We start from the raw sequence: 27,092 nt of genomic DNA on the forward strand, positions 1-27,092 counted from the left end.
GGGCTTCCTGGCTCATCCTTGCGGGGAGAACTGTTTTCCCAGCACCTGGAGATCGCTTAGTCTTTCCTGGTGGAAACCGGCTGGGTGGAGTGCCCCAGGCTCCGCACACTGTGAGGCTACTTTTTTTTTTTTTTTTTCATATCTTTCCACTGACTGTGGGCTCCCAGGGAGCCACGCTACGCTTTTCGTATAACCCAGCAGGACACGCCGAGCCGGGCGCTGCTTCCCGCCCCGTGGTCCTGTGTGCCCAGGCTGTCAGCCCCAGGCCCACTCTTAGCTGGCTGCAACAATGAGGGCCTCCGCGGCGCCAGGGGGCGCTCTAGACGCCCGCGAGCGCAGTGGCCAGCCCCACCCGCGCCATGGGCTCCGAGGCCGCACAGCTGCTGGAGGCCGCAGACTTCGCGGCTCGCAAGCACCGGCAGCAGCGCCGGAAGGACCCCGAAAGGACACCCTACATCAACCACCCGATCGGTGGGCGCGCCCGGCCGGGGAGCAACCGTCGCGGCGCCTGGGGGCGGGGGCTGGGGGGGGACCCGGAAGGGGTCGCGGGGGCCGTGCGCTTCCTTGAGCGCCCACTTTGTGCCAAGCGCTGTGCAGGCAGCGTCCGTGCGGCAGGCCAGGTGGGCCGCACTGCAACCCGGCGCAGTAAGCGTGACTGCTCCCTTCGCACGGTTGACACCCAAGCAGGGTAAAGGACTTGCCCAGGGTCGCCCAGCCTGTGAGGGGGTCTCTATCTGGCTGCCCACGACCCCACAGCCGCCATCTCGCGGCTCCCTCCGGTCTCACTCATTGTTTTGCCCCCATCTCACCCCCCACCCCCACCCCCATCCCAATCCGCCCGCCAGGTGTGGCTCGGATCCTGACCCATGAGGCGGGAATCACTGACATTGTGGTGTTACAGGTAACTGCCCCACTTCTCAGGAGGGTTCAGGCCCCCCACACACACACACCCTCAGCAATGGGCACCCCTGGACTGGCATCGCGTGGCTGAACGGGAGCCTGTCCCCAGGCGGCCCTGCTCCACGACACCGTGGAGGACACGGACACCACCCTGGACGAGGTGGAGCTGCACTTTGGGGCGCAGGTGCGGCGCCTGGTGGAGGAGGTGACAGATGACAAGACTCTGCCCAAGCTGGAGAGAAAGCGGCTGCAGGTGGAGCACGCGCCCCACAGCAGCCCGGGGGCCAAACTGGTGAAGCTGGCCGACAAGCTGTACAATCTGAGAGACCTCAAGCGCTGCACCCCGGAGGGTACGCTCCCCACCCCGCACTCCCCTGCTGGCCCTGGGGGAAGGGAGGGAGCAGCCCTCGGGAGGCCGCAGGTGGCTCCGCGGGTCCCACCCGCCACCCTCTGAGGTTTTCAGCACAGATCGCCCCATTGGGAGCTCGGGCCAGGGCCCTGCACCACACCTTCCCGGAAGTGGACAGCAGCTTCCTGTCCACTCTCGCGCAGGGTGGTCAGAACCTCGAGTGCAGGAATACTTCGAGTGGGCGGCGCAGGTGGTGAAGGGGCTTCGGGGAACAAACCGGCAGCTGGAAGAGGCCCTGGAGCAGCTGTTCAGCGAGCGTGGGCTGACGCTCTGAGCACCGGGGGCCAGGCCGCGTGCAGACCCCGGCTTTCGGGGCCTCCCCTTCTCCCTCCGCCCACGTACACTTGGTTCCCCCCTCTGCAGAGGCTCAGTTCTCCCCAGCGGGAGGCAGCTGTAGCCAGTCCGTTCCTAATGCACTCACTGCCTTTGCCCACGTCGAAGCCCTGAGATCGCTGGTCCCTCGGGGACGTGGGCTTGTTTACACTCTAGGTGATCAGCCACCAAGGAAAATAAAGCGTGTTGGGTAAAAGGAAGCTGCGGCTGCTCCTTCGCCTTGTCCGTGGCCTGCTCCCCCGGAGTGAGGGCCTCGCCCCTTCCAGCCTCCCTTCCCTAAGGGGTAGGTGGGTTGTATCCTTAGCAGGAAGCCTCCACCTTGGGAAAGTCGCGAGGGATGACGCATGGTTTGGAAAGGAGTGCCGCCCGCCCCCTGGCAAACCTCGCTGCCCACTGGGGAGACCCCAGCCGCCCCCACGACGGAGCCAGGAAACCGAGTCTCGCAGGCTCCTCCCCCGCGCAGCGGCGCTCCGGTTGCTAGGCGACGGGCAGTTCCGGCCCCGCCCCCTGCAGGCCTGGGGCGGGGCAGAGGTCGCCATCGCCAGCTGGTGGGGTTGGGTGGTGGCTGTGAAGCCGACCGAGGACAAGGAAACGTCGGAGGACAAGGAAACTTAGCTCAAAGGCCGCTGTGTGCTGGACCGCAGGACTGTTTTGCCCAGTGTAGGGCGAAAAGACGCGGAGCGGGAAGCTCCCGTGTAAACGGATACCCGAAGGCAGACCAGGGCATGCATGGCACGTTTTGGTTTACTTTTTTTTTTTTTTTTTTTTTTAATTTGAGAGACAGAGATCTTCCATCTGTTGGTTCACTCCCCAAATGGCTGTAAAGGCCAGGGCTGGGCCAAGTCAAGTCAGGAGCCTGGAGCTTCTTCCAGGTCTCCCATGCAGGTGCAGGGGCCCAACCTCTTGGGCCATCATTTGCTGCTTTTCCAGGCCATTAGCAGGGAGCTGTAACTCTTTCAAATCTTTTTTTTTTTAAAGTGAGTTTTGCAGGAGTGAGATTACAGGAATTTTGACTTTATCCTTAGACAAAAACATATTTAAAAGAAAATTTGCAGTTGTTTTCTGGCTTTTTTAAAATTTATTTATTTGAAAAGCAGAGGGAAAGACAGCGATCTTCCACCTGCTGGTTCATTCTCAGATGGCTGAAATAGCCAGAACTGGGCCAGGCCAAAGGCAGGAGCTAGGAGGTCCATCCTGGTCTCCCACGTGTGTGGCAGGAGCCGGGTGTGTAGGCCATCCTTTACTGCCTATCCTGGTGAGTTAGCAGGAAGCTGGATCAGAAAGGGAGCAGGACTCCAACCAACTTACCCTGCTACTCCATAAAGATTTTCTGTTGTCTTAATTATAAAGTTCTTCTTAATTATAAATTTTTATATTCTTCGAAAAAAAATTTAAAGATTTATTTGAAAGACAGCGTCAGAGACAGGGAGAGAGCGAGAGAAAGATCTTTCATCGGCTGGTTCACTACCCAATTGACCGCAATGGCCGGAGCTGCGCCAATCCAAAGCCAGGAGCTTCTCCCGGGTCTCCCATGCAGGTGCAGGGGCCCAAGGACTTGGGTCATCTTCTACTGCTTTCCCAGACCATAACAGAGAGCTGGATCAGAAGTGGAGCAGCCAGGACTTGAACTGGTGCTCATATGGGATGCCGGCACTGCAGGTAGTGGCTTTACCCACTATGCCACAGTGCCGACCCCAAGTTTCTTCTAAATTTTTAAAATTAATATTTATTTGAAAGTGTTACTGAAGGAGAGGGCACGCTCACGCCAGAGAGTGGCACAGCTGGGACTTGAACCAGTGCCCATATGGGATGCCAGCATCTTAGGCCGTGGCTTAACTGTGCCACAACTCTGGCTCCCAAAGACACAATCTTGTCTCACAGTCTGGGAAGTTAAGATCGGGGTGCTGGCTGGCAAGGGCTGCTCTCTGCTCCCAGGACGGCGCCTTGTGGCTGTGTCCCCACGCACTGAGTGCCCAGGAGGAGGAACACAGCCCGCTCCCAGGGAAGAAGCCCTGGTGACCTAATCACCTGCTAAAGCTCCACCTCTTAATCCTCTTGTACAGGAGATTAAGTTGTGGGCGGACATAAATAGAGGGGCGCCCCAGCGTCCCGCCGCAAGGCCTCCCGTGGTGTCCGCCCGCGCTGGCTCCCTGGCCTGCACTGCCCGGCTCGGTGGAGTCCGCTTGAGTTGGGACTTCTTTTCTCGGCTATGGAGGCCCCGGGGTCAGTAGCTCTTCTGCTCATCCATTGGCCTTGGCAACTGTACCCATCTGAGTTTATGTCCCCCTGACTCTGAGAGAAGCTGGGGTTTGTTGCGAAGGACCTGGCCTCTCCTGCCATGTCTTACCCTGAGAATTGCTCATTGAAGCATTTGCCCTTTGCCAAGGTTTCTACTGTGGAGAACAAAGGTTGGGAAGCCTCACATCCACTGCCCTAGGTTGACTGATGTCTCCGTGAGTGCCTAAAGGGTTTTTTATGCACCCCAGTGCAAAGGGCAAGAGAGAAGCAGGTCAAGTTCAGAGTAAAGGTGTTGCCCTCCCTGCACAGGTGCTCAAGGTTGTACCCACACCCTAGGCCACCTACATCACCTTCACTCAAGCCCTTAGGCGGTTCACTGAGTGCCTCTCTCTGACACACAGGCCTTCCTGCTTCATGGAAGCTGGATGGTTCGAAGGTGGAGGGTTGCAGGGATGAATTGAATTATTTGCTTCTGGCGTGCCGGCTTCCAATGTCTCCGAACTGTGAGGCCTCGGGGCCAGAGCTCATTTCAGATGCCCACAAGAATCAGCTGGGACCTTGTTAAAAATACAACTTCTCTAGAGGCAGGTGTTTGGTCTCGTAGTTAAGATGCTTGCTTCCCACATCTGAGTACTGAGGTCCGATTCCTGGCTCAGGCTTCCTGCCAGTGCAGACCGTGGGAGGCTCAAGTGATTGGACTTCCTGCACCCACGCAGGAAACCTGATCTGGGTCCTTGCCACGCATGTGGGAGGCATGGGTGAAGTTCTGAGCTCTCAATTTCAGCCCGGGTGTTTAACCAGCAGATGGGAGCTCACTTTCCTTCTGCCTTACAAATTAAAAATTTTTTTCTTTCTTAATGCAAATTCTCTGGCTCCTTCTGCCGGAGATTGACGGGGAGGTTGTACTCAGGAATCTGCATCTTCCCCCAACTCTCAGCTCTTGCTCCTGTTACATGGTTGTCTCGGGGCGGCCATGACTCTACCCAGGATCACTACAGAAGAGCCCTGTTCACCACAGGCCAGAAACCCCGGTTTTTGTTGTTTAGATTTGAAAGGCAGAGTTAGAGAGGCAGAGGCAGAGAGAGGTCTTCCATCTGCTGGTTCACTCCCCAATTGGCCGTGACAGCCAGAACTGCGCTGATCTGAAACCAGGAGCCAGGAGCCCAAGGACTTGGGCCATCCTCCACTGCCTCTCCAAGCCACAGCACAGAGCTGGATTGGAAGCAGAGCAGCCGGGACTCGAACCGGCGCCCATATGGGATGCAGGCACTGTAGGCGGCTCCACCCATTTCACCACAGCGCCAGCCCCCAAATCCCGCTTTCAACAAGGGATTCTGGTGACCGGGGACCACACGCTGTGTAGACCTAAGAGGCTAGAGTATAGCACTGAACATTGTAACTCTTGTCAGACAACAAGTTCATTCCATGTCAGATCTCTAAAGATAATATCCTTTATTCTGCTGACTCCCAGGGGTTCGCGGATCCTCCCCTATCATTTGGTTATAAGTTACACCAGCAGGTAACACCTGCTATTAGCTAACTGCTCAGCATCCTTGCTGACATGATTACAGCTCCTATCCGTGAGCTCTTGAGTGCACAAAAGCAGTACACGAAGCGCTTCCCGCTGATAATCATCTTCCACCAGCACAGACAGGATTCCCCGCGTGGGGGCAGCTCTGGGTGGACGGCAGGTGCTCAGCCCCGCCTCTGCAGACCCTCAGGGAGCTGCCGGGCAGGCCCCGGGGACTAAGGGCCCCCAACACACCTCTCCCCTAGTTCTCAGCTCTTTGCAGGACGTGCTACGAATAATTTCCCCCCGTCATCTGTACTCTAACCTTGATGTTTGCCACCATACAGAAACTTACAGTATTTTTTTGTGGTAAAGCCTGTTTCCCTTTCTCTTATTCTCTTAGCTTTGTTACGTGGTTCCCACATCAGAGGTGGTGTACCAGGTAAAGCCACTGCCTGCTATGCCGGCATCCCAGTTTGTCTCCTGGCTGCTTCACTTCTGTTCCAGCTCTCTGCTAACGTGGCTGGGAAAGCAGCAGAGGACGGCCCAAGTGCTTGGGCCCCTGCACCTGTGTGGGAGACCGGGAGGAAGCTCCTGGCTTCTGCCTGGCCCAGCTCTGGTCGTTGTGGCCATCTAGGGAGTGAACCAGCAGATGGAAGATCTCTATCACTCTTTCAAGTAAATAATTCTTTAAAAAATAGGGGCCAGCACCATGGCATATAGGCTAAGCCAACGCCTGCAGCACTGGGATCCCACATGGGCACCAGTTTGAGTCCCGGCTGCTCCACTTCCGATCCAGCTCCCTGCTGCGACCTGGGAAAGCAACAGAAGGTGGCTCAAGTGCTTGGGCCCTGCACCTGCATGGGAGACCCACAAGAGGTTCCTGGCTTCGGAATGGCGCAGCTCTGGCTGTTGCGACCATCTGGGGAGAGAAACAGCAGATGGAAGACCTTGCTCTCTGTCTTTACCTGTCTGTAACTCTACCTCTCAAATAAATCAATCTTTAAAAAATACATACACAGGTACATTCCCTTGGGGTGGGTTTTCAGCCTAGCAAGGAAAACATCTGTTTCACATCAGGGAACCCGGGTGGATTCCCGGCTCCAGTTCCCAGTTGCAGCTTCCTGCTAACACAGACCCTGGGAGGCAGTGGTGACGGCTCAAGTGCTTGGGCCCTGCATCCGCGTGGGAGACCAGGAGGAAGCACCTGGCTACTGGCTTCAGATCAGTGCAGCGCGCCGGCCGTAGCGGCCATTTGCAGGGTGAACCAACGGAAGGAAGACCTTTCTCTGTCTCTAACTCTGCCTGTCAAAAGAATATATATATATATATATATATATATATATATATATATATATAACTTTTGAATAATTTTGTAGTTTTATTTTCTCCCTCTGAAGTTTTTGTGCGACTCTGAGGCAGAGATCTGCCTCTTTAATGGCTAGCTAGCCGCCTCAAAGTACTACTTCTTAAATGATCCACCTTTGCTGCACTTAAAATACCCCTTTCACATACACTCAACTCACATGCCCTGGCCTGTGTGGTTCACCCCAGGTCACCCTGGACGCACACAGGGGGAGTCAGCTGGGAGACTGGGCAGGTCAGGCCTTCACCCACCCCAACACCCCCCACCCCAGCACCACCCTAGGGGCCCCTCACGCTTCCTGTTCCAGGTGAACCGTGGGACCTGTTCAGCTCCCAGAAGTATCCGGTCTTGCTGGCGTACACTGGACGCCTGGGCTGATGCGGGGCGAGTCAGTCTGCAGGAACGTGCGTGTCTGAATGCTCTCAACAGGGCTTCGGTTGATGCGCTCAGGTTGTTCAGGTAGGCAGTTTTATTGGCTATAAATAATGACAGCTGCAGTTTGTCCTTATCTCCCTCATCTGCCTTCCTGCAGGGCGCAGGAGTGCCGGGACACTGCTGCCTAATAGCATGCCCCTGACTAGTCCCTGGGCTAATGGGGATGCCTGTGGCAGTGGCCGCTTCATGAGGCCATCAGCTGGTGGCTTCTGGGAGACCTCGCTGGACACAGGAGGTTTCTCTCTAGTTTCAGCTTACTGCGAGTTGTAACAAGGGGTGGATCGTAACTTATCACATTCCCTTCTCAGCGTCTACAGAGACTAACAGAGGGTGATCTCTATTAACCGAAGGCAGCCGTGCTGCCTCCTAATTTAGTGTCTAAGTGATAACCGTAGGTCCCTGCGCGGGGAGTTGAAGGATGACCAGAGGTGAGCGCTCAGGGCCCGACTGCCATGCACAGGGGGCCCCGCGGCCCCAAGCCAAGGCACACGTGCCAGGTGGCACGGAGTGGAGCCAACACGGAAAGCAGCAGGGCCCTCGGACTCGGGAGCAGCAGCCCCCCGCTGGCTCCCCCGCCCTCTCCGCCCGCAGTCACCCTGACCCTGCTCCCCACTCCAGGATGCGCGGTCTCTGCCTCACCACAGAGCTCCCCCACAGCCAGCTCTCCCGTGTGCAGGACCTCGGTCACTGGGCTGTCACCCACGCAGTCTCCCTGCGCCCTGCTTCTCCTACATCCCATTCTGGGGAAAGGATGGGTGCGGGAGCCTGTGTCCAGCTGGGTGGCCACTCCACCGAAGCAGCGTGACCCTGCCTGCCCTGGCCAAGGGCCTTCCTCCCTGACCTCGCCAGCTTCTGCCCTCTCTGCCCACCATGGCGTTGGGGCTGCCCCTTAACACAGAAGCAACAAACGGAAAACGAGGGCCGGGCCCAGTCTGACAGTTTGGAGACAGATCGGGAGGGGAGATCCAGCATGGCTTGTCCAACTCCATCTTCACAGAGAGAGGCAGCCTCGGGGTGCACGCTCCAGGCCACGGGGAGCCCTAACCCAAGCGGACACGGAAGGTGGAAACCTCCATGGGCTCCAGATAGATGTCAGTGCCGTTGGAGGGCGCGGCCAGCGGGTACAGCAACGTCAGGGAGGTCGGCTGCAGGAACCCCACATCCAGGCCCCGGAAGAGGCTCCCCAAGGCCACCTGTGCAGGGGAGATAAGGTGAGCGAGGTGCTGGGTGCAGAGACTCTGGACAAACCCAGCCGGGGGAGGGCGTGTGGTGCAGCGGTGGCCGGACACCAGCATCCTGTATCATAGGTCCTGAGTTCAAATCCTGCACCCGCTTCCAATCCAGCCTTCTGCTCATGCGCACCCTGGGAGGCCACAGTGGTGGCTCAAGTACTCGGGTCCCTGCCGCCCACGCCCACGTGGAGGGAACTGCAAGCTCCTGGCTTCAGCCCAGCCCAAACCTGGCTGTTGGTAGGCCTCTGTCTCTGCCTTTCAAATAGATCAGAAAAAAACCAGGAGAGTCGGACCGAAGCTGTGCCCCTCTCAGGAGGAGCGCACCCGTCACACGTCCCTGAGAGCCACTCAGGGCCTGCCACAGCTCCCTGGGCTGGGGGTGGGGGCGGGGGGATGGCTTCCTTCAGGGCAGCATCTGGAGGCCAGCACAGGACCAGGCTTTTGGGGCATCATGGTGCCACTGAACAAAGAACAGAGCTTACAAAGTAACAGTGGGGTGCCTTTGTGTGTGTGTGGGGGGGAGGGGTCCTTGTTTGTTTTGCTTTTCAATCCCCATTGTATTTGAAAGGCAAAGAGAGCCAGAGAGCCAGATGGTCCGCCCACTGGTTCACTCCCCAGATGCCCAGAACAGGGCTGGGCCAGGCTGAAACCCGGAGCTTAGGACCCCACCCAGGTCTCCTACGTGGGTGGCAGAACCCAAGCACTTAAGCTGTCACTGCTGCCTCCAAAGGCGTGCACCACCCGGAAACTGGGTCAGAAGCAGAGCCCCAGGACACGGACCGGCACAGGGGCCTAGGGCGTGTGCCTGTGTGTGTGTGTGTGTGTGTGAGAGGGGCTTTCTTCTCCCATGCTGCCAGCCACGCCTGCCCCCTGGCTGTCCGGTTCCGACCACACCTGGGCAAAGCTCACCTTGCCCTGGCTCGTGGTACAGTTGAAGCCCAAGTTCTTGGCCTCAAGGCCGCAGTCGAAACCCTTGCGGTGCAAGATGAGTGCCATGTCCGGTGCAGGCAGGGCGTCGTCCTGCGGGAGAGCGTGGCGGGGGGGTTAGTGAGCTGTGGGTGCGGTCCTCCAAGGACCAGGACGAGGAGGTGGGGGTAGAGTTGAGGGGTGCTCACCTCGGCCGGGAGCGTGCGCAGGTTGAGCAGGTGGAAGTCGCAGGGCAGTGAGGCCGCCAGAGGGTGGAAGGAGCGCAGCGTGGGGCTCGGGAGCTGCCTCTTGGTGACCGGCAGGGCCAGCACCGGGGCGTTCAGGTGCACGGAGGTCAGGTGGCTGAGCAGGGACGGGTAGCTGGTAGAGCCAGTGTCCTGGACCTGCAAGACGGGTGGGGCCGGGCTGAGGGGGGAAGGCGGGTGGGCAGGCAGGCCCCAGGCAGCCCGGGGTGCCTGGCCAGCTCCGGGTGCCCCAGCTCAGCCGGGCTATTTCTCTGCGCCATTTCTTCTCTGCTTCTCTAACACTGCTAAGGGCACCGTGCTCCCATTGTCGCGTGGAGGCACAGGCTGGCTGCCTGGGAGGCAGGTCCCTGTGGCCCTGCTGACTGCTGCTGGGCGGCGTCCCTGGGGGTCACAGCTCTCCTCTGCGGCGGCCGCCTCTCTGTGCCCAGCATCCCTCGCTGCCCTCTCTCAGCCCGTGGCCGGCACCTTCCAGTTCTTCCCTACCTGCTGTGCCCTTTGCACAGAGCCTCCCTGCCCCGCTGTCCGAGTGATGTGCTAGGGGCAGGGTCCCGCCGGCGCCCTCCCCCCCCCCCCCCCGGCTCCAGGATGAAGTCCAGGCTTCACCAGGCACTCTAGCTCTCTGTGGTCGGCCAGAGCCTGCGCCCCGGCCCCCACCCTGACCCCAGGCACGGCCAGCAGTTTCTGTAGCACGGAAGTGCATCACACCCCTGCTGTCCACCGTGCACAGCGCAGGCCTTGTGGTGGGGTGGATTAAGGTGTCTGGGACGCTTGCACCCCGTATGGGATATCCTGTATGCCTCAGCGTCCAGTCCCGCCTCCCTCTTCCGATCCAGCTCCCTGCTAATACGCCTGGGAGGCCCCAGATGATGGCCCAAGTCCTTGGGCCCCTGCCGCCCACATGGGAGACCTGAACGAAGCTCCTGGCTCCTGGCTTTTGCCTGGTCCAGCCCTGGTATTATGGGCATTTGGGGAGTGAACCAGCAGATGGAAGACCTCTGTCAGTCTCCATCTATGCTTCTGCCTTCCAAACAAATAAATAAAAATGAACATACACACATTTTTAAAAATGTGGGCAGGAGGAATAAAAGCTGGATTTTTCATTTTCTTTCTTTTTAACTTAAAATCGCTGCACGCAGCTAGCGGCTGACTGAACTCGCTGCCCTCCCCTCACTGTCGCTCCTGCCTGCCCCAGCTGCCCTCGTCCTTGCGTTCAAACCACATGCTGTTCATTAAAGCCACATGTGGCTGACGCCTCCTCCAAGAAGCCTCCCATGCCTCGGGAGCCAACAGGACATCCCGTCTTGTATTTCCACACACGCGTGTCGTCGCCCACCCCAACTCCTGAGCACATCCCCAGTGGAAGCAACAGCGTCCTAAGTCTTTCACAGCCCGTCGGGTCCTTCCCGCAGAGCCACGGGCCCAGGACACGGCAGGCTCGGGCACTGCAGGGTCCAGCCACGGCCGCCGCCTGCCTGCGCCGGCTGCCCACGCCCACCGCTGCCATTACCTGGTGCTTCCTGCTCCTGCTGCCTGGAAAGAAGTCCCTACGCAAGGCTGCCAGTTTTGAGAGAAAGCCAAGCTGCTGGGGTGGCAAGCGTGAGAGGAGCGGGGCTGGAGGGAGGGGCCGGGCTGCTCCTGCCACGCCATGCCCCCGCCCGGCTCCTGCCACGCCCCCGCTGGGCTCCAGCCCGGCTTCCCGGGGCCGGCTCCGGGGCCGGGCCTAGTGTTACCTCGCCAGGACTCTTGCCCGCCGTGCGCCTTTCCAGCAGGAGGCGGAATCGGTTGCAGGTCCTCTTGTTGTCCTTGAGCCCCTGGCCGAGGCCCCGGTTGTCATCTTGCATGAGCCGCCGGTCCAAGATCACTTCCAGCTGGCCTGTGGAAGCGAACTGTAAGCCCCCGACCCTGCCTGCAGCCCGGGACTCCGGGCCCTGGGTGCCCCGGCCCGAGTCACAGAGACCAGGGTGGTGGAGGCCCGAGAAGGGCCAGGCTGAGCCGGGCAGCTGACCCCTCCACGCTCGCTCTGGGACTCGGGAGCAGGGCCTGAGGCACCGTGGTGATGGGGACCAGCAGGAGGCCAGTGAGGCCGAGGGCGGGGCCAGGCTCCTGCCCCCTCACCGTTTTCCAGGCTGGAGACGCCCAGGGCCTGGGCAGTGTGCAGCGTGAGGCGCTGCTGCGCGTCCTGGATGTAGGCCATGACGGGCATGGGGTAGAAGTTGGCCTGCAGGGGGAGCTTCTTCAGGTACCGCCGGGGCTGCACCTGCAGGGCAGGCAAGGCCAGTAGGTCAAGGGCATGTGGGCACCATGAAGGCCCCAAGGGGTCCCCTATCTGGCGCTGCGGCAGGAACCGCTGAGCTATAGTGAGCCCATCCCCCATCTGAAGCTGGCTCCTCGCCTTTCATTCCTCCCCGTCCATCAGGGCAGACCACCCCCGACCCCCAGTGCCTGCATTGAAGCCAGAAGGCCCAGGCCAAGTTCAGCGGGATCTGGGGGCTCACCTGAAAGCCATTGAGATCCGTGAAGAAGGTGCCCTGGCTGTCCACGTCCGTGCAGATGCGCAGGGCCAGCTCCTTGTTGACGTAGTCCCGGATGTCCACCAGGGATGCCATGTCCAGAGACAGCCCCTCCACCCCTGGGCACAGGGACGGAGCGGGAGCGCTGAGAGCCAGCAAGGTGGGGTGGGGCCAGGAGTTGCCCTAGCTCCCCACGCCCTTTCTCTGAGACAAGCAAGCATCCGGGTGCCCTCGGCTCCTGCCTCACGCCCGGGCTCACCTGGCAGGTTATACAGCCGCACCACCTGGTGCACGTGCTCATAGTAGGCGACCACCTCGGAGAAAAAGGGGCCTTCCGTGACACGCACCACAGGGGGCTCCTTGGGCACGTAGGGCTGGGGAAAGAGCCGGTGGCTGCTGAGCCCAGGGTACGCACAGTGGCAGCCCAGGCTGGGGCGGGAGAACGCTCGTTCCCAGCGCGCTCTGAGCTGACACCTCAGCCAGCTGGGCCTGACCCCCAGTTGCGGGCCTGGGCCCCTCCCTGCACCCAGCCTGTGGCTGTGCCCTCCAGGGCCCACAGGGCTGTTGGGCAGTGTCCTGCGGGTACCTTGGCCTCGCCGTCCGGCAGGAAGAGGTAGGCGCCGCTCTTGTCTTTGGAAGTTCGGGTGCCATAGATGAGAAATTCCATGTCCACCCGGTGCTCCTGCTCCTCATCCACCCTTCGGATGCTCTGCAGAGAAACACAGCCCTGACCCCTGGCCCCACACCCGCATGTCAGGCCTGCCCTGCAGGCAGCGCGCCCCGCCCCCGCCCCGCCCCGGGCCCTGCTCTGGCCCCGCCTCCGCCAGCCCCTCACCTTGAGGAGCCCAGTGAGGCCTGAGAACCAGACCTGCATGTAGCCGTTGCTGAGGGCGAAGTCGCTGGTGCCCGAGTCGATGACGCGGACCGGGAGTGCTTCGTGCCTGCTGACGGACAGCCGCCGGCCGTGCAGGTAGACGCGCACGGAGGAGGGCAGCGTGCGGAGCCCGTCCAGGCCCTGCTGCAGCTGCAGCACGCCCAGGCCCAGCGCCGGCAGGCGGACGGGCACAGACACCTGTGGGCACGGGAGGCAGGGACGTCGGTGCCGTGTGCAGGCCTGCAGTGTTCGCTCTGTCCCCGCCAGCCACCTCCCACCCCCGGCCCCTCCTCGGATGAAGCTGGGGTCGGCGCTGTGGCACAGTGGGTTAACCTGCATGTCGTTATGAGTGCTGGTTCAAGTCCTGGCTGCTCCACTTCTGATCCAGCTCCCTGCTAATGCGCCTGGGAAAGCAGCTGAGGATGGCCCAAGTGCTTGGGCCCCTGCAGCCATGTGGGAGACCCAGATGGAGTTCTTGGCATTGACCATTTGGGGGAGTGAACCAGATGATGGAAGATCTCTCTCTCTCTCTCTACTCTTTCAAATAAATAAACCTTTATAGGAAAAGGAAAAGAGTGGTGAAACTGCTTGCCCTCTTTTCTTTTTAAGATCCATTTATTTTATTTGAAAAGCAGAGAGAAAGAGAAAGAGGTCTTCCATCTGCTGGCTCATTCCCCAGATGGCCGCAACAGCCAGACTGCGCCGATCCTAAGCCAGGAGCCAGGAGCCTCCTTTGTGTCTCCCACAAAGAGATGTCTCCACCAAAAGATGTCTTTGGGCCATCTTCCACTGCTTTCCCAGGCCACAGCAGAGAGCTGGATCAGAAGTGGAGCAGCCGGGTCTCGAACCGGCGCCCATGTGGGATGACAGCGCCGGCCCCTTGCCCCTTCTCTCCTGTCACGCTTTGAGTGTCAAGCAATGTTTGGAAGACTTCAAAATGGCCACAGGACGCTCACCCCTGAGTGATTATTGGGGAGTGAATGGATGATGGGCACTGTCCCCGTCACCATGACAACCTTCACCTTCCTGGAAGGGCAGACTCAAGCGCCGAGAGCGACCACCCTCTTGGCAGCCTGCCCCCAAGCTGGGAGGAAGCAGGGCCCGCAGCAGGAGGGTGGGGTGCCCCGGCAAGGCCACTCTGGCAGAGGGCCGGCCTCACCTGGTAGACGTCAGGGACCATGTCCGTGGCAGAGCTCCAGTGTGCGCTGATCTGCACGGCCAGCGGCTGGCCCTCCTCCGAGAGGACGCGCACCCGGGGCGAGTTCACCAGCAGGGACACCACGCTGAGCCGCTCGTGTTCCAGCGGGTTGAAGAGCACCACGAACCTGCACACGGAAGGCGGGCTGAGCCGGGGGCAGAGCGGGGCGAGGGGCTGCCGAGCGCTGGGGGCCCCGGCTCACCTGGGGGAGGCATCCAGCGCGATCACCGTGCGCTCGGGCAGGGCGTCGTGGTTTAAGCGGCTGTCATCCTGGAACGCGACAGGAAGGATGAACAAACAGTCTGGGGGATGGGACTGGCCTCCTCGCGTCACAGCTCCCTGTTCGGGGCCCGGGAGGAGCCACACGCGCCAGACACCCAGAGGGGCTTACCGCCTGGAGGAACGGGGCCTCGGGGTCGAAGCGGTAGGTGCTCTTGTCCCCGAGCACCAGGTAGTGAGCGGCGTTGATGATGACCCGCTTCAGGCTGACGAGCGAGCGCAGAAGCCTGCGTACAGCCAGGGCACACGGGGGCGGCGAGAGGATGACCATGGGGAGGATAGCCACGGGGAGCCCGCCCACCGGGCAACCCGCACAACCTCAATGGGGGGGGGGCGGGAAGGAGAGGGCACCCACCTGACCCCGTAGTCCACAACCACCGCTTCCTTGGCCGTGCCGGTGATGGCGTCGTGGTGCTGGAAGAGACCCAGCGTGCGCCGAGCGTCCGTCAGGAGGGCGAAGTCGGAGAGCGGGTACTGGGCGGCCAGCCCCGAGCGGCGGGCGTGAGCCACAGCCAGGCTGTACAGGATCTCTGCCCCGCTGCGCAGAGACGCAAGTCAGCCGGCAGGTGCCACTCCCCGAGCCCCGCCCCTCCCACGTCTCGCCCCCTCCCCACCTGCCCAGGCGGGCGCGGGCGCGTGCGTGTGGGTGCCTCACCGCAGGTGGGCTTCCAAGACGCGGTCCAGGCTCTTGTAGAAAGGCCGGGAGGTGTAATAGCCTGTCCAGTAATGATCCTCCCGGTCGGCGTAGGAGAAGAAATCCCCGCTCAGCACCGGAAACCCTGGGGGCTGGGCCCCCGGCTCCACGCCTGTCCTCTTGTACAGAGCGTCGAAATAGTCAGAGAGCGTGCCGAACTGCGCCTGTGCGGACCCCCAAAAGCCACTCCCTCAGCTCCAGGGCCTCCGGGGCTGCACTGGCAGCGCAGGCGGGCACCGAATAACCCACCCACCCCTCCGGGCTTAGCGGAGGAGCCGGCCGCGGCACGGCGCCCCCCGCCCCAGCCGTGCACCCCCCCACCTGGACGTGCAGGTCGGGTTTGCTGTTAAGGAAGTCGAAGAGCCTCTGGTAGTTGAAGAACTGCGCGTCCCACTCCTGCGGCTTATCGTACCGGAAGTCGTCGCCCAGCGGCACCAGGAGGACGTTGCTCCGGAAGAGCCGGGACTTCTTCCGGTACTGGTCCAGGAGCAGGGCCGCCCTGGAGCAGCACGGCCGTGGGTGAGACGCGGGCTCGGCCTGGACAGAGGCTGCGATGGCGCACGCCGGGGCCGGCCAACCCCGCTTCTGCCCTTTGCCGCCTCCCTGTGCCCCCCGGTTATCTTTCAGACCACAAACACCTCGCGTTCCCGCTTCTCTGCCTCCGGCCGCTCCCTATGGAACAGTCTAGAACCTGCTCCCCGGCCAGTGTCGCTCAGTCAGGGGCCCAGCCTACATAGGGAGGTCGAGGGCAAGCCGACACACACAGAGAAGCGGAACCCTGGCCGGGCACACTTTCCAGGGCCTGCGGCAGCTCCCACCACACCCCAGTGCCACGCCTGTGCCAGCCACAAGGCGAAGGGCCTTGTGTTCTCCTGCCTCACCGGGGCTGTCCCCTTCTGAGCGCTGAGTGGAGGGCAGGGCCTCCCGTCCCCACGGCGCCCCGGCTGGGCGGAGCTGGGCCTCCCGCCGTCCTGGGAGAGCTCCGGGGGTGGGTCCTGCTGGCACGTGAGGGGCGTCCCAGTGCAGTGACACATCTACTCCCTGTGCTGGCCCAGTGTGCACCGCTCAGCTTCACTCTCAAGAGAGGATCCCCTCCCAACCTCACCCCCCGCCCAAGAACCGCTCTTCCCTCATTCATCAGCCTAGCGGGCCTTTCAGAGGAGCAAATGAACCTCTCGGGGTGGTGCTGCGGCCACTGCCTGCAATGCTGGCATCCCACACTGGCTGCTCCACTTCCGATCCAGCTCCCTGCTAAGGCACCTGGGAAGGCAGGGGGAGATGGCCCAAGTGCTTGGGCCCCTGCCATCCCTGTAGGAGACCCGGATGGAGTTCCAGGCCCCTGGCTTTGTCCTGGCACAGCTCTGGTCATTGCAGCCATCTGGGGAGTGAACCAGGGGATGGAAGACCCCTCTCCCTCCCTCCCTCCCTCTTTCTCTCTCTCTCCCACCACCCCTTCACTCTTTCAATTAACTAAATCTTTTTTTTTTTTTTTTTTTTTTGACAGGCAGAATGGACAGTGAGAGAGACAGACAGAGAGAAAGGTCTTCCTTTTCCATTGGTTTACCCCATAATGGCCGCCGCGCTGCAGCGGCACACCGTGCTGATCTGAAGGCAGGAGCCAGGAGCTTCTCCTGGTCTCCCATGGGGTGCAGGGCCCAAGCACTTGGGCCATCCTCCACTGCACTCCTGGGCCACAGCAGAGAGCTGGCCTGGAAGGGGGGCAACCGGGACAGAACCCGGCGCCCCGACCGGGATTAGAACCTGGTGTGCCGGCACCGCTTGGTGGAGGATTAGCCTATTGAGCCGCGGCGCCGGCCTTAACTAAGTAAATCTTAAAAGAAGTCCCTTCTCATGCCTGTTCTCTGTAAACCCAGGCCGGCAGCAAGAATCACAATTGCTGCTTTGAGAGCCCTAGATCCTTGTCTGGAAAGAGCATTTAGATTTCTGGAAACAAAAGAACGCTTTCTTTCCCGCTGTCACGTGTCTTACTTTGTGGACATCACGGAAATCAGGGCATTGCAGCATGAAAGCCAGATCAGCTTGCTGAATGCAGGCTCTGGCTACTCGCTGTTTAGATCACTCCCCACCAGGACCCACCTGGGGGAGTCCATCTCAGGAACGGTGAGGTCTTTGGGGGTCCCTGGTGATTCTCGCCCAGGAAACATGCCTATTTGCTCCGAGGCTGCCGGAACAGCTGAGCTAAACGAAGGCACCTTAGCCCCAAGTCCGTAAGGAACACGGGTCGAGGGTCCCTTATCCAAAGCAATCCTGGGGGCAGCAGTGTTTCAGATTTTGGATTTTTTTCAGACTTTGGAATAACCGCATGAACATACTGAGGTATCTCGGGGATGAGACCCCAGTCTCCACATGGAACGGACTTCACCTGGGTTTTAGACACACTTTACACACACAGCCCATGGGCAGGTGCACGGTATTCCTAGTGTGCCTGTTTTCACTACACACGCACGGCCAGGTGTGGAATTTTCCACATGTGGGGTCACGTGGGTGCCCAACGAGCTTCAGAGTTTGGAACGTTCTGGATTCTGGGTTTCTGGATTAGGGCTGCTCGGCCTGCGCTATCTAACTGGGGAAGCAGCTACCTCCGGGTGAGTCAGCCGGCTCTGGCAGCATGCTCAGAAAACACGCAGGCTTCTCTTCGCAGCCACTCCACGCAGAGCACCGCCGCGGTGTGCCTGAACCTGCCGGCCGAGCCAGGTCCCCTCCACCCCCCGCTCCAGGTCCCGCGTGGACAGCGTGCGGCCCAGGGCCTGCCCGCACGTACCTCTCTGCCACGTTGGCCTCGGTGATGGCCCGGGGCGGCACCTTCCAGGGGCAGTTGATGCGCCCCCCGGGCAGGCGTTTGAAGTCGAACTGGCAGCAGATCTTGGGGTCGGGGCCGCAGGTGTGGGGGATGTCATAGCTGTAGAAGGGCATCATGTGGCACAGGATGTCTGTGCTGGAGTCCGGGTCTGCAGAGACACGTCACGTGGTTGGGCGCAGGCACCGGCACCTGCTCGGGCCGCAGGCGGCCCTGACGGGTCGGGAGGACGTGCAGGCCGGGGGGCAGGGGGCAGCGGGCAAGGGACGCCGGAGCCACAGCTCCCTCAGCGGGAGGCGCCCAGAGGACACAGTGTGGTGCTGCTCCCTTAGCCTGCAGGGAGACGTGGCCTGGCGGACAGGGAGGGTCTCCCTTGCTGCGCCCTGGCGAAGACTCCCTCTACCCTACCTGGCCTTACCCCACGTCTGCCTCCACATGAACTCCAGGCTGCGGGTGGCGGCGAAGTGTTTCTTGATGGCATAGTGCACCCTCTGGATCAGCATGCTAGTCAGGTTGGCACGGCGCAGCAGGTAAGGCATGGTGGAGCTGTATCCAAAGGGATCCACTGCCCAGCCGGCGCGCGGGGCTGCACCTGGGCGGGACACGGAAGCCACAGGCTCTCAGCAGCTCAGGGCCTGGCCTCTTGGTCTCAACTGGGTATGGGAGCCAGCTCCTGCCCCGGCAGGTAGGCAGCAAGCAACTGCCATGCCGGCGGGCCCCTGCTGACGGAATCAGCCTAGTAAGGAAGCTTCAAACCCTGGTGCTCACAAGCCCATGTGCGGCCAGCCAGGTGGCTGATGGGGGCAGACCCCAGTCCTGGGCCTGGACTCACCGAGGTTCCTCTCCAGCCACTGGTGCCCCTCAATGAGCTGATCGATCAGTGCAAAGTAGTGGGAGTTGGCCTCGTCCGGCATCACCCAGCCTCCCGTGGCAATCTCCAGTTGCCCGTTTCCCACCAGCCTGGAGACCAAGGGGTCACACTCAGCATGGGGTCGGGAGCCGCCAGGGCCCACGGCAGCAGCCTCACGATGCTAGTTCACCCAAACCCAGGACCAAGAGAACAAAGTCCCACCCCCTTTCCTCCACGGGGTCCTGACCCTGCCTGTCTCGGGGCCACGCCATGCTTCTAGAAGGAAGTCCCCAGGTGTACAGACACCTTCCAGTCCCCCTCCTCCTGCTGGCAAGCCCTCAAACCATCACCCCCACTCTGCCACAGCTCCCGGGGACCTCTCCCTGCCACCTCAGCTACCCACCCGCCTAGGACCCCGGCTGCCTGCACCCCACCCCCACCCCCCCACGCCTCCCCGACCAGCACTGGCCTCCGGACCGCCGCTCTCTTCTGGGCACTGATGTTGTCCCACCACTTGGCAAAGAAGGAGACCTCGGCCCAGAGGAAGCGCCGCCGGGGGTCCTCCTGCAGCTTGGACACCATGCTGTTGAGGATGTGCTGCGTCTGCTCCGTGTAGTACTTGTCGAAGGTCTTGATCCAGCCTGCGGAGCCAACACAGGGCCCCTGAGGACGCCCCCGGCTTCCTTCACCGCCCGCCCCGCGTGCGCGCGCTGCACCTGCCACGCTCACCTGGGTCGTTGTGCGAGTGCGGCACCACGAACACCAGCAGGTCCTCGGCGTCCCAGTCGTGTGGGCTGTAGGAGATGTCAAAGCCTTGCCGCCACACGCCACCCTCCACGTTGTCAAACGGCAGCGTCTCCGTCACCGCCAGCATCTACCGGGCGGGCGTGCAGGCGGCGTCAGTGCCCCATCCACGGCCACGGCCACCGCCCATTTCCCAGCCCCACTGGCTCTCACTCTTACCTGCAGCTCTGGCTTCTGGCCCCGGCCCCCCAAAGCAAACTGGCAGTCCTGAGGGGAGACAGAGAAGAAGCTGGGCCGGGGCTCCGGCGGCACCACCCAGGAGCCGTTGGCCGTGTGGTAGGGCAGCAGGGCGGGCGGGCCCTCGGCGTTGGCCGTCAGCTCCAGCACCGAGTCCTTGATGTGGCTGATGATTTCATGGTTCTCCTCCAACAGCTGCTCCAGCTGCTGGATGCGGTTCTGCAGCACGGAGATCTGGCTCTGCCAAAAAGACCAGGAAGCCATGACCCGCGGCTCCTTCAGCCAGAGCCGGGGTTTCTCCCTGTGGGCCTAAGGGGGCGGAGGGCTCCGGCTGCACACAGACAGACGCGCACGCAACTCTGAGGTTTGCAATCCACAGCCCTCCCCAGCTCCTGGAGGGCAAGACTTTGTCTCGCCAGCCTACGCTCGACAATCCATGTTGCCTGTCTGGAGCACCGTGTTCAGGATTGCAGACCGCATCGAGGCTCAGCGGGGAAGAATGCTGCAATCCATTAGCAATGTCTGCCAAGGACGCAGGAGGGCAGCACACCAGTGCACCCGCTCTTCCTTCTTCTCTCTCTCTTTTTGCCTTCACTGTTTTTAGCTCTGGGTTTCTAGAAAACCCACCCACTGGGAAGGAATGTTCCTGTCCTGTGATGGTACGACACTCCAGCCAGGGCAACGGCCTAAGGCCAGATGACCTGCGTCCCCAACAGACGGCCAGGCAGCCGTGACTCACCCGGGGGAAGTTCCCACCGCTCTGGTGTCGGGCAGGGTCGTGCTGCACTCGGTCCAGCATGAGGTAGAGCGAGAAGACCGCCACACAGAAGATAGCAGCCCCACATACTGTCACCTGCTTCTTCAGCTTCATAGTGGCCTCTACGTGCACCTGGTGGGACAGACCCCGCTGCAGCTCCAACAGGCAAATGCCCTTCCATGGCTTTTCCACCGAATGCCCCGTGAGTTCCCCTCAAGGCTGTTCCAAGGAGCACGGTGTTTGCCTGAGCAAGGTTCCGTGGGTGGGCGTGGTGGCACAGCAGGTGAAACCACAGCTTGGGATACTACATCTGCCGTCAGCGTGCCTGGTTCAAGTCCCAGCTGCTCTACACTTCTGACCCAGCTTCCTGCCACTGCACTTGGGAGGCAGCAGTGATGGCCCAAGTGCTTGGTCCCTGCCACCCACGTGGGAGACTTGGATGCCCAGTTCCTGGCTCCTGGCTTGGACTACGCTCAGCCTTGGCTGTTGCAGGCATTTGGGGAGTGAACCAGCAGATGGAAGACCTCCATTTGTCTCTCCCTCTCTGTCACTCTGCCTTCCAAATAAACAAGTGAATTTTCAGAACAACACAGACCGTACAAGCAGGCTTCGGGGCACCCGCTCCCAGTGCGAGCTGTGGGCTCTGACCCACCTCGATCCTCCTCTCACACTTACTCAGGAAGCTCAGATAAGTCGCTTGAGCGGGGCCGGCCCTGCCCCAGGATGCGGGCACACACTCCCTCCCCTGATGCTATAAAAGTGGGTCCCCCAGATTAACCGGGCCCCAGCTGACAGCTCCACCTCACCACCTCCTGACCACAACCAGCGTCCTGCAAGGCCTGCCCACCTGCCAGGAGGTCAGGGGCCAGGCTCCTTGGCCACGCGCTTCTGGTTTCAGATGAACAAACTGGACACAGCCAGAGCCAAACAGGGACTGACAGGGACGCCTGCCCCCTGCCTTCTCGGAGCACTGGCACTCTGCACCAACACAGCCCAGCACAGACTCTCTCCCTAAGAATTCACCATGTATTTCTTTCCAAAAAAAAAAAAAAAAAAAAAAAGCACCCTATAAACAGATGCCTCTATACCTCCTCTCTGGTCCTGCTGACTTCCGCAGTGCTAAACTTTCAGCAGCAGTTAAGGGGCACTTAGGGGGGACCCCCGCCAAGCCAGCAATGACGCTGAAAGCTCTTAGATCGCCGCGGTGGGAGTGCGGGGCTGCGGGGGCGACTTGAAGGCACCGCGGCCGCCAGTCCCGGCCCTCGCTGGCCTGCGGGGCGGTGGAGGCCCGGCGCTGGCCCCAGGACAGCGCGCGGGGGAGGACGTCGCAACCGGCTCTATGGCCGGGGACCTGGGTCGCCTCCGCGCCGCGTCCTACTTAGCACGATCGTATCCCGCTCAGGGGCCTCGGGACAACATTTTTAGCCCCTGGATGCTGGGTCCAGGCCAAGGTGCGCGGAGCAGGGGAGAGAGTTGAATCGCAGGACGGGCAGCACCTGCCGCCGCCGGCCCAGCCCCCTTCCCGTGCTGCCTGGCTGGCTCTACCGTCCCCAGCCCCGCAACGACAGCGGCCTGGCCCGGGCCTCGCGCCCCCACAGCCCGCACGCGGCTCAAGGGCCCCGCCGCGGCCCGGAGCGCCGCTCCCACCCCCACCCAGCGCCGCGCGGCCCGTTACCGTCTGCGGCGGCCTCCGCGCCGCTGCGGGCCCCGCCGGCCGGGTGCGCCGCTCACATGCCCGGGGGTGGCGGCCCGCGCACTGGCGGCGACGCCGGCGACCGCCGCTGCTCCCCCCGGCTCAGCGCCGCAGCCGCGCTGCCCCCGGGCCCGCCGCCTCTCGCCGCCGCCGCCGGCCCAGCAGCGTGCGGGGCGGGGACAGCTGAGCCGCCGGCCCCGCCCCGGCCCGCGTGCGCCCCGCTGAGCCGGCGGGAGGCAGCCCTGCCCGCCGCGGCCCGCGCGGTCCCCGCCAGCCGGCCGCTGCTTCCCCGCGCCCGCCGCGGCCCCGCCGCTGCGCCGAGGACCCCGGGTGCGGGCAGCGGGGCCGCAGTGCGCAGCCGCAGCCCGGCGGCCTTGGCGCGACTGGGGGGCGAGCAACTTTGGCGGTGGGGCATTGGTGGAAATGGCCGGCCCCCGGGTGCCCGGGCCTGGCGGGTGCTGGCTGCGCGGGGTTGCTTCTCAGGCTAAGGGGCTCTCTGGTCCCTGCTGGGGACCCTTCGATGCGTACTGTAGGGGCTCTCCTTCCTCCTGGGTTGTGTATGATCTTACAGCATAATAAACCATATTAATTAATTCATTCATTCTTTTTAAATTCTTTTTTTTAAAGGTTTATTTATTTGAAAGGCAGAGTTACAGAGAGGGAGAGGCAGAGGCAGAGAGAGAGATCTTCCACACGCTGGTTCACTCCCCAAATGGAACCAGCGGCCAGGGGTGGGCCAGGTAGGAGCCAGGAGCTTCATCCAGCTCTCCCACGTGGGTGACAGTGGGCATCCTCCACCGCTTTCCCACGATCGTTAACAGGAAGCTGGATCGGAAGTGGAGCAGCTGGGACTCGAACTGGTGCCCAAATGGGATGCCAGTGCTGCAGGCAGTAGCTTTAGCCACTATGCAATGCCAGCCCCAGGCTTTGTAAATTCTTACCTGCTGCCGGCTGAATGTTTGCAGGCATCTCTCCCAGATTCACAGGTGAAACCCTAACCCTCACTGAGGTGGGGTGGGAAGTGGGGCTCTGGGCTTGTGATTAGGTCAGGAGGGTGGCGCTTCCCAGCTCTTATCAAAGGGTCCCAGGGAGCTGCCCCTTCCACCACCTGAGGGCCCCCCTGGAAAGCAGGTGCACCCGACCCAGAACCTGCTGGGGCCTCCATCTGGGTCTTGGCGGTCTCCCAGAGTCCCGAGGAAGAACGTTCTCCCATTCCTCAGCCGCCCCCTTTGCAGTCTCTCCCCATATCTGCCCAAACGGACCAAGGTAAGAGGTGTGCAGCGTTGGGGATCCCCGGGCCCTCACGGTGCTGGGCTGTACCAGTTTACGCATCCGTGATAAACTGTGGAACATGGCCTAGGCCACGTGCCATCTGGTTGACCAGATGTAAAACGCCCTCTCATTTAACTCCCATTTCCTCGATCTGGTCAGGAACATTTCCCCAGGTGTGTTTACCAACCGGAGACCACGTGCTCTGTGTTCTCACGCCTTGCCCTGTGCTTGGGGGTGGGGTGGGGGGTGTATTTTCCAGGCCTTCTGTTGAATTTTCCATTTTAGTGATCATCTTTGGATCTTTTATTTGTTCTCCTTAAAACTGGAAGCATTGGGGTTGGCATTGTGCAGCAGTGGCTGCTCCGTTTCTGATCCAGCTCCCTGCTGACGCCCCTGAGATGACGCCCAAGTGCTGTGTCCCTGCCACCCATGTGGGAGACCCGGATGAAATTCCTGGCTCCTGGTTTTGGCCTGGCCCAGCCTCAGCTGTTACAGGCATCGGGGGAGTGAACCCGTTGATGGAAGATCTCTCTCTCTCTCTCTCTCTCTGATGCACTGACTTTCAAATAGATAAAATAAATCTTAAAAAAAAAATTGGAGTATAGCTTACAGTCGGTGGGCCAGATCTGAAGTGCAGAGTGTGATAGGTTTTGATAAGTGCACACATAAGTATAACCAGAACCCACTGCAAAGCACAGAACCTCCCCATCTGCCTTAAAGGTTTGCAGTCCCTAAGTGCATCCTGGCAGCTACCGGGGCCTCTGGACCTGCCACTCTTCCGCAGACTCAGCCTGTTAGGAGAGAGCAAGCCCAGACAGAGCCAGGCGGCTCATTACTTGCACAAGCGAGGTGGGCACCTGTCGGGACAACGCGGAACAGGAGGGACCAATGCCGGGAGGCGTGACCGAGAACCTGCAGCTGCACTCAAAGGAAAGAGGAGGGCCAAGTACGAAGTCCTGGGGAGGCAGGTGAGCCACAGCCTCAGGGCAGCCTCCCTCAATGCCGAAGATGGCGGCAGCGCGTTCCTCCCTGGGCTGCAGACCTGCCCTTGTTCCAGGAGGAACCGCAGTGTGGTCAGGCCTCTCCACCCCCTCGCCCCCCTCCCCCGACTCTCCCATGCATTCCACTAAGAATCATTCTCAGCAGCATCCACCAGACGCCTCCACTGGCGGTACTGACGAGGGCTTGGCCCAAAGCCTTGGCACTTGTCCTTAGCATCGTCAGATGAGAACGACCGGGGACCCACGCGGTCGGCAGTGGGAGCTGAGCTTTGGCCGCGTCTGTTCCATCACTTGTTAACACCGCCACCTGTCGGAGACACAGGGTAGTGAATGCCTCAGGTAGGCGCTCTCTGCTGAAGACTTCTTTTTCCTTAAGTTTTATTTTATTTTTTATTTATTTGAAAGGGGGGGGGAGAGAGAGAGACAGAGAGAAAGAGAGAGGAACAGATAAAGATCTTCCATTTCCTGGTGTACTCCCCCAAATGCCCACAACATCCAGGGCTGGGCCAAGTTGAAGCCAGGAGACCACGACTCCCTCTGGGTCTCCATGTGGGTGGCAGGGATCTAAGTACTTGAGCCATCATCTGCCGCCTCCAGAGTGTACATTAGCAGGAAGCTGGATCAGAAGCATGACGAGGACTTAAACTTAGGCAGTACAACATCCCAAGTAACTTTTTTTTTTTTCAGGGTTGACTTATTTGGAAGAGAGAGAAAGAGAGCAAGACAGAGAGATCTTCCATCCACTGGTTCACTCCCCAAATAACCTGCAATAGCCAAGGATTGGCAAGGCTGAAGCCAGGAGCCAGAAACTCCATCTGGATCTTGCATGTGGATAGCAGGGGCCCAAGGACTTGGGCCATCTTCCACTGCCTTCCCAGGCACATTAGCAGGGAGCTGGATCCGAAGTGGAGCAGCCAGGACTCAAACTGGCACTCAGATATAGGATGCAGATGTCACAGGTGGGGACTTAACCTCTGTACCACATCACCAGCCCCCAAGTGGCATCTTTTTATTATTATTTATTTGAAAGTGAGAGTTAAAGAGATTGATCTTCTATCCGCTGGTTCACTCCCTAAATGGCCGCAACAGACAGGGCTGGACCAGATGGAAGCCAGGAGCCTGGAGCTTCTTCCAGGTCTCCCACATGGATGCAGGGGCCCAAGCCCACTATGCCACATCACCGGCCCCCTAAAAGGCATCTTAATTTCTGTGCCACGAACACCTACTCCTGCTTGTCGCTCCCCCTCTTCGTGGGGGAACGACACTGAACCCTGCGCTGTTCTTTCGTCTGCTCGGCCCTCCCCGGGTTTGCTGCTGGTTCTTCCCGGGTTGGCTACTATCCCTTCCACCTCCGTGGAAGGGCAGTTCCCCCTGGCCACATTCCCCACTTCCGCAGGGGAGCGGCACACCGCCGGCCGGCTCTTCTCGGGGGCTGCACAGGTTCCCTTAGATGTTCCCCATAGATGTTCCTGGTGCATGCCGTCTCTCTCCTCCTTTATAGTCCTCCTCCGCCAATCCTAACTCGGCTGCCCACACGCCGAGTACGCTGCTCTCCAATCAGGAGCAAGTCCTACAGTTTATCAGTTGAACTGGAGGCAGCTGTGCGGAAGCTGTTTACTTCTCTCCCAACGCCACATTGTGGGAGAGCAGATGCATAGAATAAGTCTTAATTCGAGTAACTTAGTCTAGTCCGGATTGCTCCCCACACTGCTGAATATTCTTGGTTATAAAGGCAGTGCTTGTGTCTGGTCAGTTGTCTTTGGAGACGCCAAACACATACCACGACTGATCTAGGACTTCCTGAACAGATGGTATGGCCCACGTCCTCTGTGCATGCGGGAACTGCTGCGCCGTACCTTGAAACTGCTGTTATGACAGTCAACATCCAGCAGCCCCCTTGAGAGCAGAGCCTGGGAGGGCTGGCACCACGGCGCAGCGACTAAAGCCCCAGCCTGCAGCGCCAGCGTCCCATACGGGCACCAGCTTGAGCCCTGGCTGCTCCACTTCCAATCCAACTCCCTACTAATGCACCTGGGAAAGCAGTGGAGGATGGCCCAAGTGCTTGAGCCCCTGCACCCACATGGGAGACCAGGAAGAAGATCCTGGCTCCTGGCTTCAGTCTGGCCCAGCCCTGGCCATTGCGGTCATTTGGGGAGTGAACCAGCAGACGGAAGACCTCTCTCTCTCTCTCCTCCCTCCCTCAGTGTAACTCTGCCTTTCAAATAAATAAATCTTCAAAAACAAATCCTTCCTGATATTTAAAATAAAAAATTGAAAAGAGCAAAGTTGGGGACCCGTCATACATCTGTCAGGGCCAGCCAGGTTTGGTGCCCGGACCACGTGCCCCAGAGTTCTCCCTGCCACACATGTGTAGTTAGTCTCCAGGCACGTCTGCCAGGCTCCTTCGGCCTCGTGTGCTGGCATCACTAGCTTGTGTTGTGCATGGGTCCTGGTGACGGTGTCCAGTTGACTGTGGGTGTTGCTTGGACAGCATGGTTCCCACCAACTTGTTGGTCCCACTGATGTTCATGGTCAAGGGCTCTTTTTCCATGGGTGTCTGCTTTGGACAT

The 27,092-nt window shown here is 60.6% G+C and overlaps 2 protein-coding genes across 6 annotated transcripts; one reads left to right on the forward strand and one right to left on the reverse strand.

Moving 5' to 3' along the window:
- The first annotated feature begins 308 nt into the window (after positions 1 to 308).
- On the forward strand, positions 309 to 1,842 carry HDDC3 (HD domain containing 3). The gene is made up of 4 exons (XM_002721486.5): positions 309 to 471; positions 846 to 901; positions 1,010 to 1,250; positions 1,453 to 1,842. The coding sequence occupies exons 1-4, from the start codon at positions 360 to 362 to the stop codon at positions 1,581 to 1,583; spliced, it is 540 nt and encodes a 179-aa protein (XP_002721532.1). The 5' UTR covers positions 309 to 359; the 3' UTR covers positions 1,584 to 1,842.
- Positions 1,843 to 7,205: 5,363 nt separating this feature from the next.
- On the reverse strand, positions 7,206 to 22,413 carry MAN2A2 (mannosidase alpha class 2A member 2). 5 transcript variants are annotated; one of them, XM_051834302.3, is made up of 23 exons: positions 22,232 to 22,413; positions 20,539 to 20,688; positions 19,782 to 19,829; positions 19,548 to 19,692; positions 19,288 to 19,459; positions 18,801 to 18,928; positions 18,387 to 18,560; positions 17,933 to 18,119; positions 15,472 to 15,649; positions 15,112 to 15,314; positions 14,812 to 14,994; positions 14,569 to 14,683; positions 14,380 to 14,447; positions 14,139 to 14,304; positions 12,941 to 13,177; positions 12,692 to 12,814; positions 12,365 to 12,479; positions 12,091 to 12,224; positions 11,711 to 11,852; positions 11,326 to 11,468; positions 9,539 to 9,733; positions 9,333 to 9,443; positions 7,206 to 8,384 (listed from the first exon to the last, which is right to left on the reverse strand). In XM_051834302.3, exons 2-23 carry the CDS (start codon positions 20,668 to 20,670, stop codon positions 8,232 to 8,234), a joined length of 3,252 nt encoding a protein of 1,083 aa, XP_051690262.2. In that variant the 5' UTR covers positions 20,671 to 20,688; positions 22,232 to 22,413; the 3' UTR covers positions 7,206 to 8,231. The 5 variants fall into 5 exon arrangements, with proteins under 5 accessions (XP_051690262.2, XP_051690260.2, XP_051690257.2 ...); XM_051834300.3 differs by having other exon boundaries at positions 12,974 to 13,177; positions 19,782 to 20,039; XM_051834297.3 differs by having other exon boundaries at positions 19,782 to 20,039.
- Between the last annotated feature and the right edge of the window lie 4,679 nt (positions 22,414 to 27,092).

This window comes from Oryctolagus cuniculus, chromosome 12, assembly GCF_051225735.1.
Source record: "Oryctolagus cuniculus isolate XC-2025 breed Fujian yellow rabbit chromosome 12, ASM5122573v1, whole genome shotgun sequence".
Taxonomy (NCBI): domain Eukaryota; kingdom Metazoa; phylum Chordata; class Mammalia; order Lagomorpha; family Leporidae; genus Oryctolagus; species Oryctolagus cuniculus.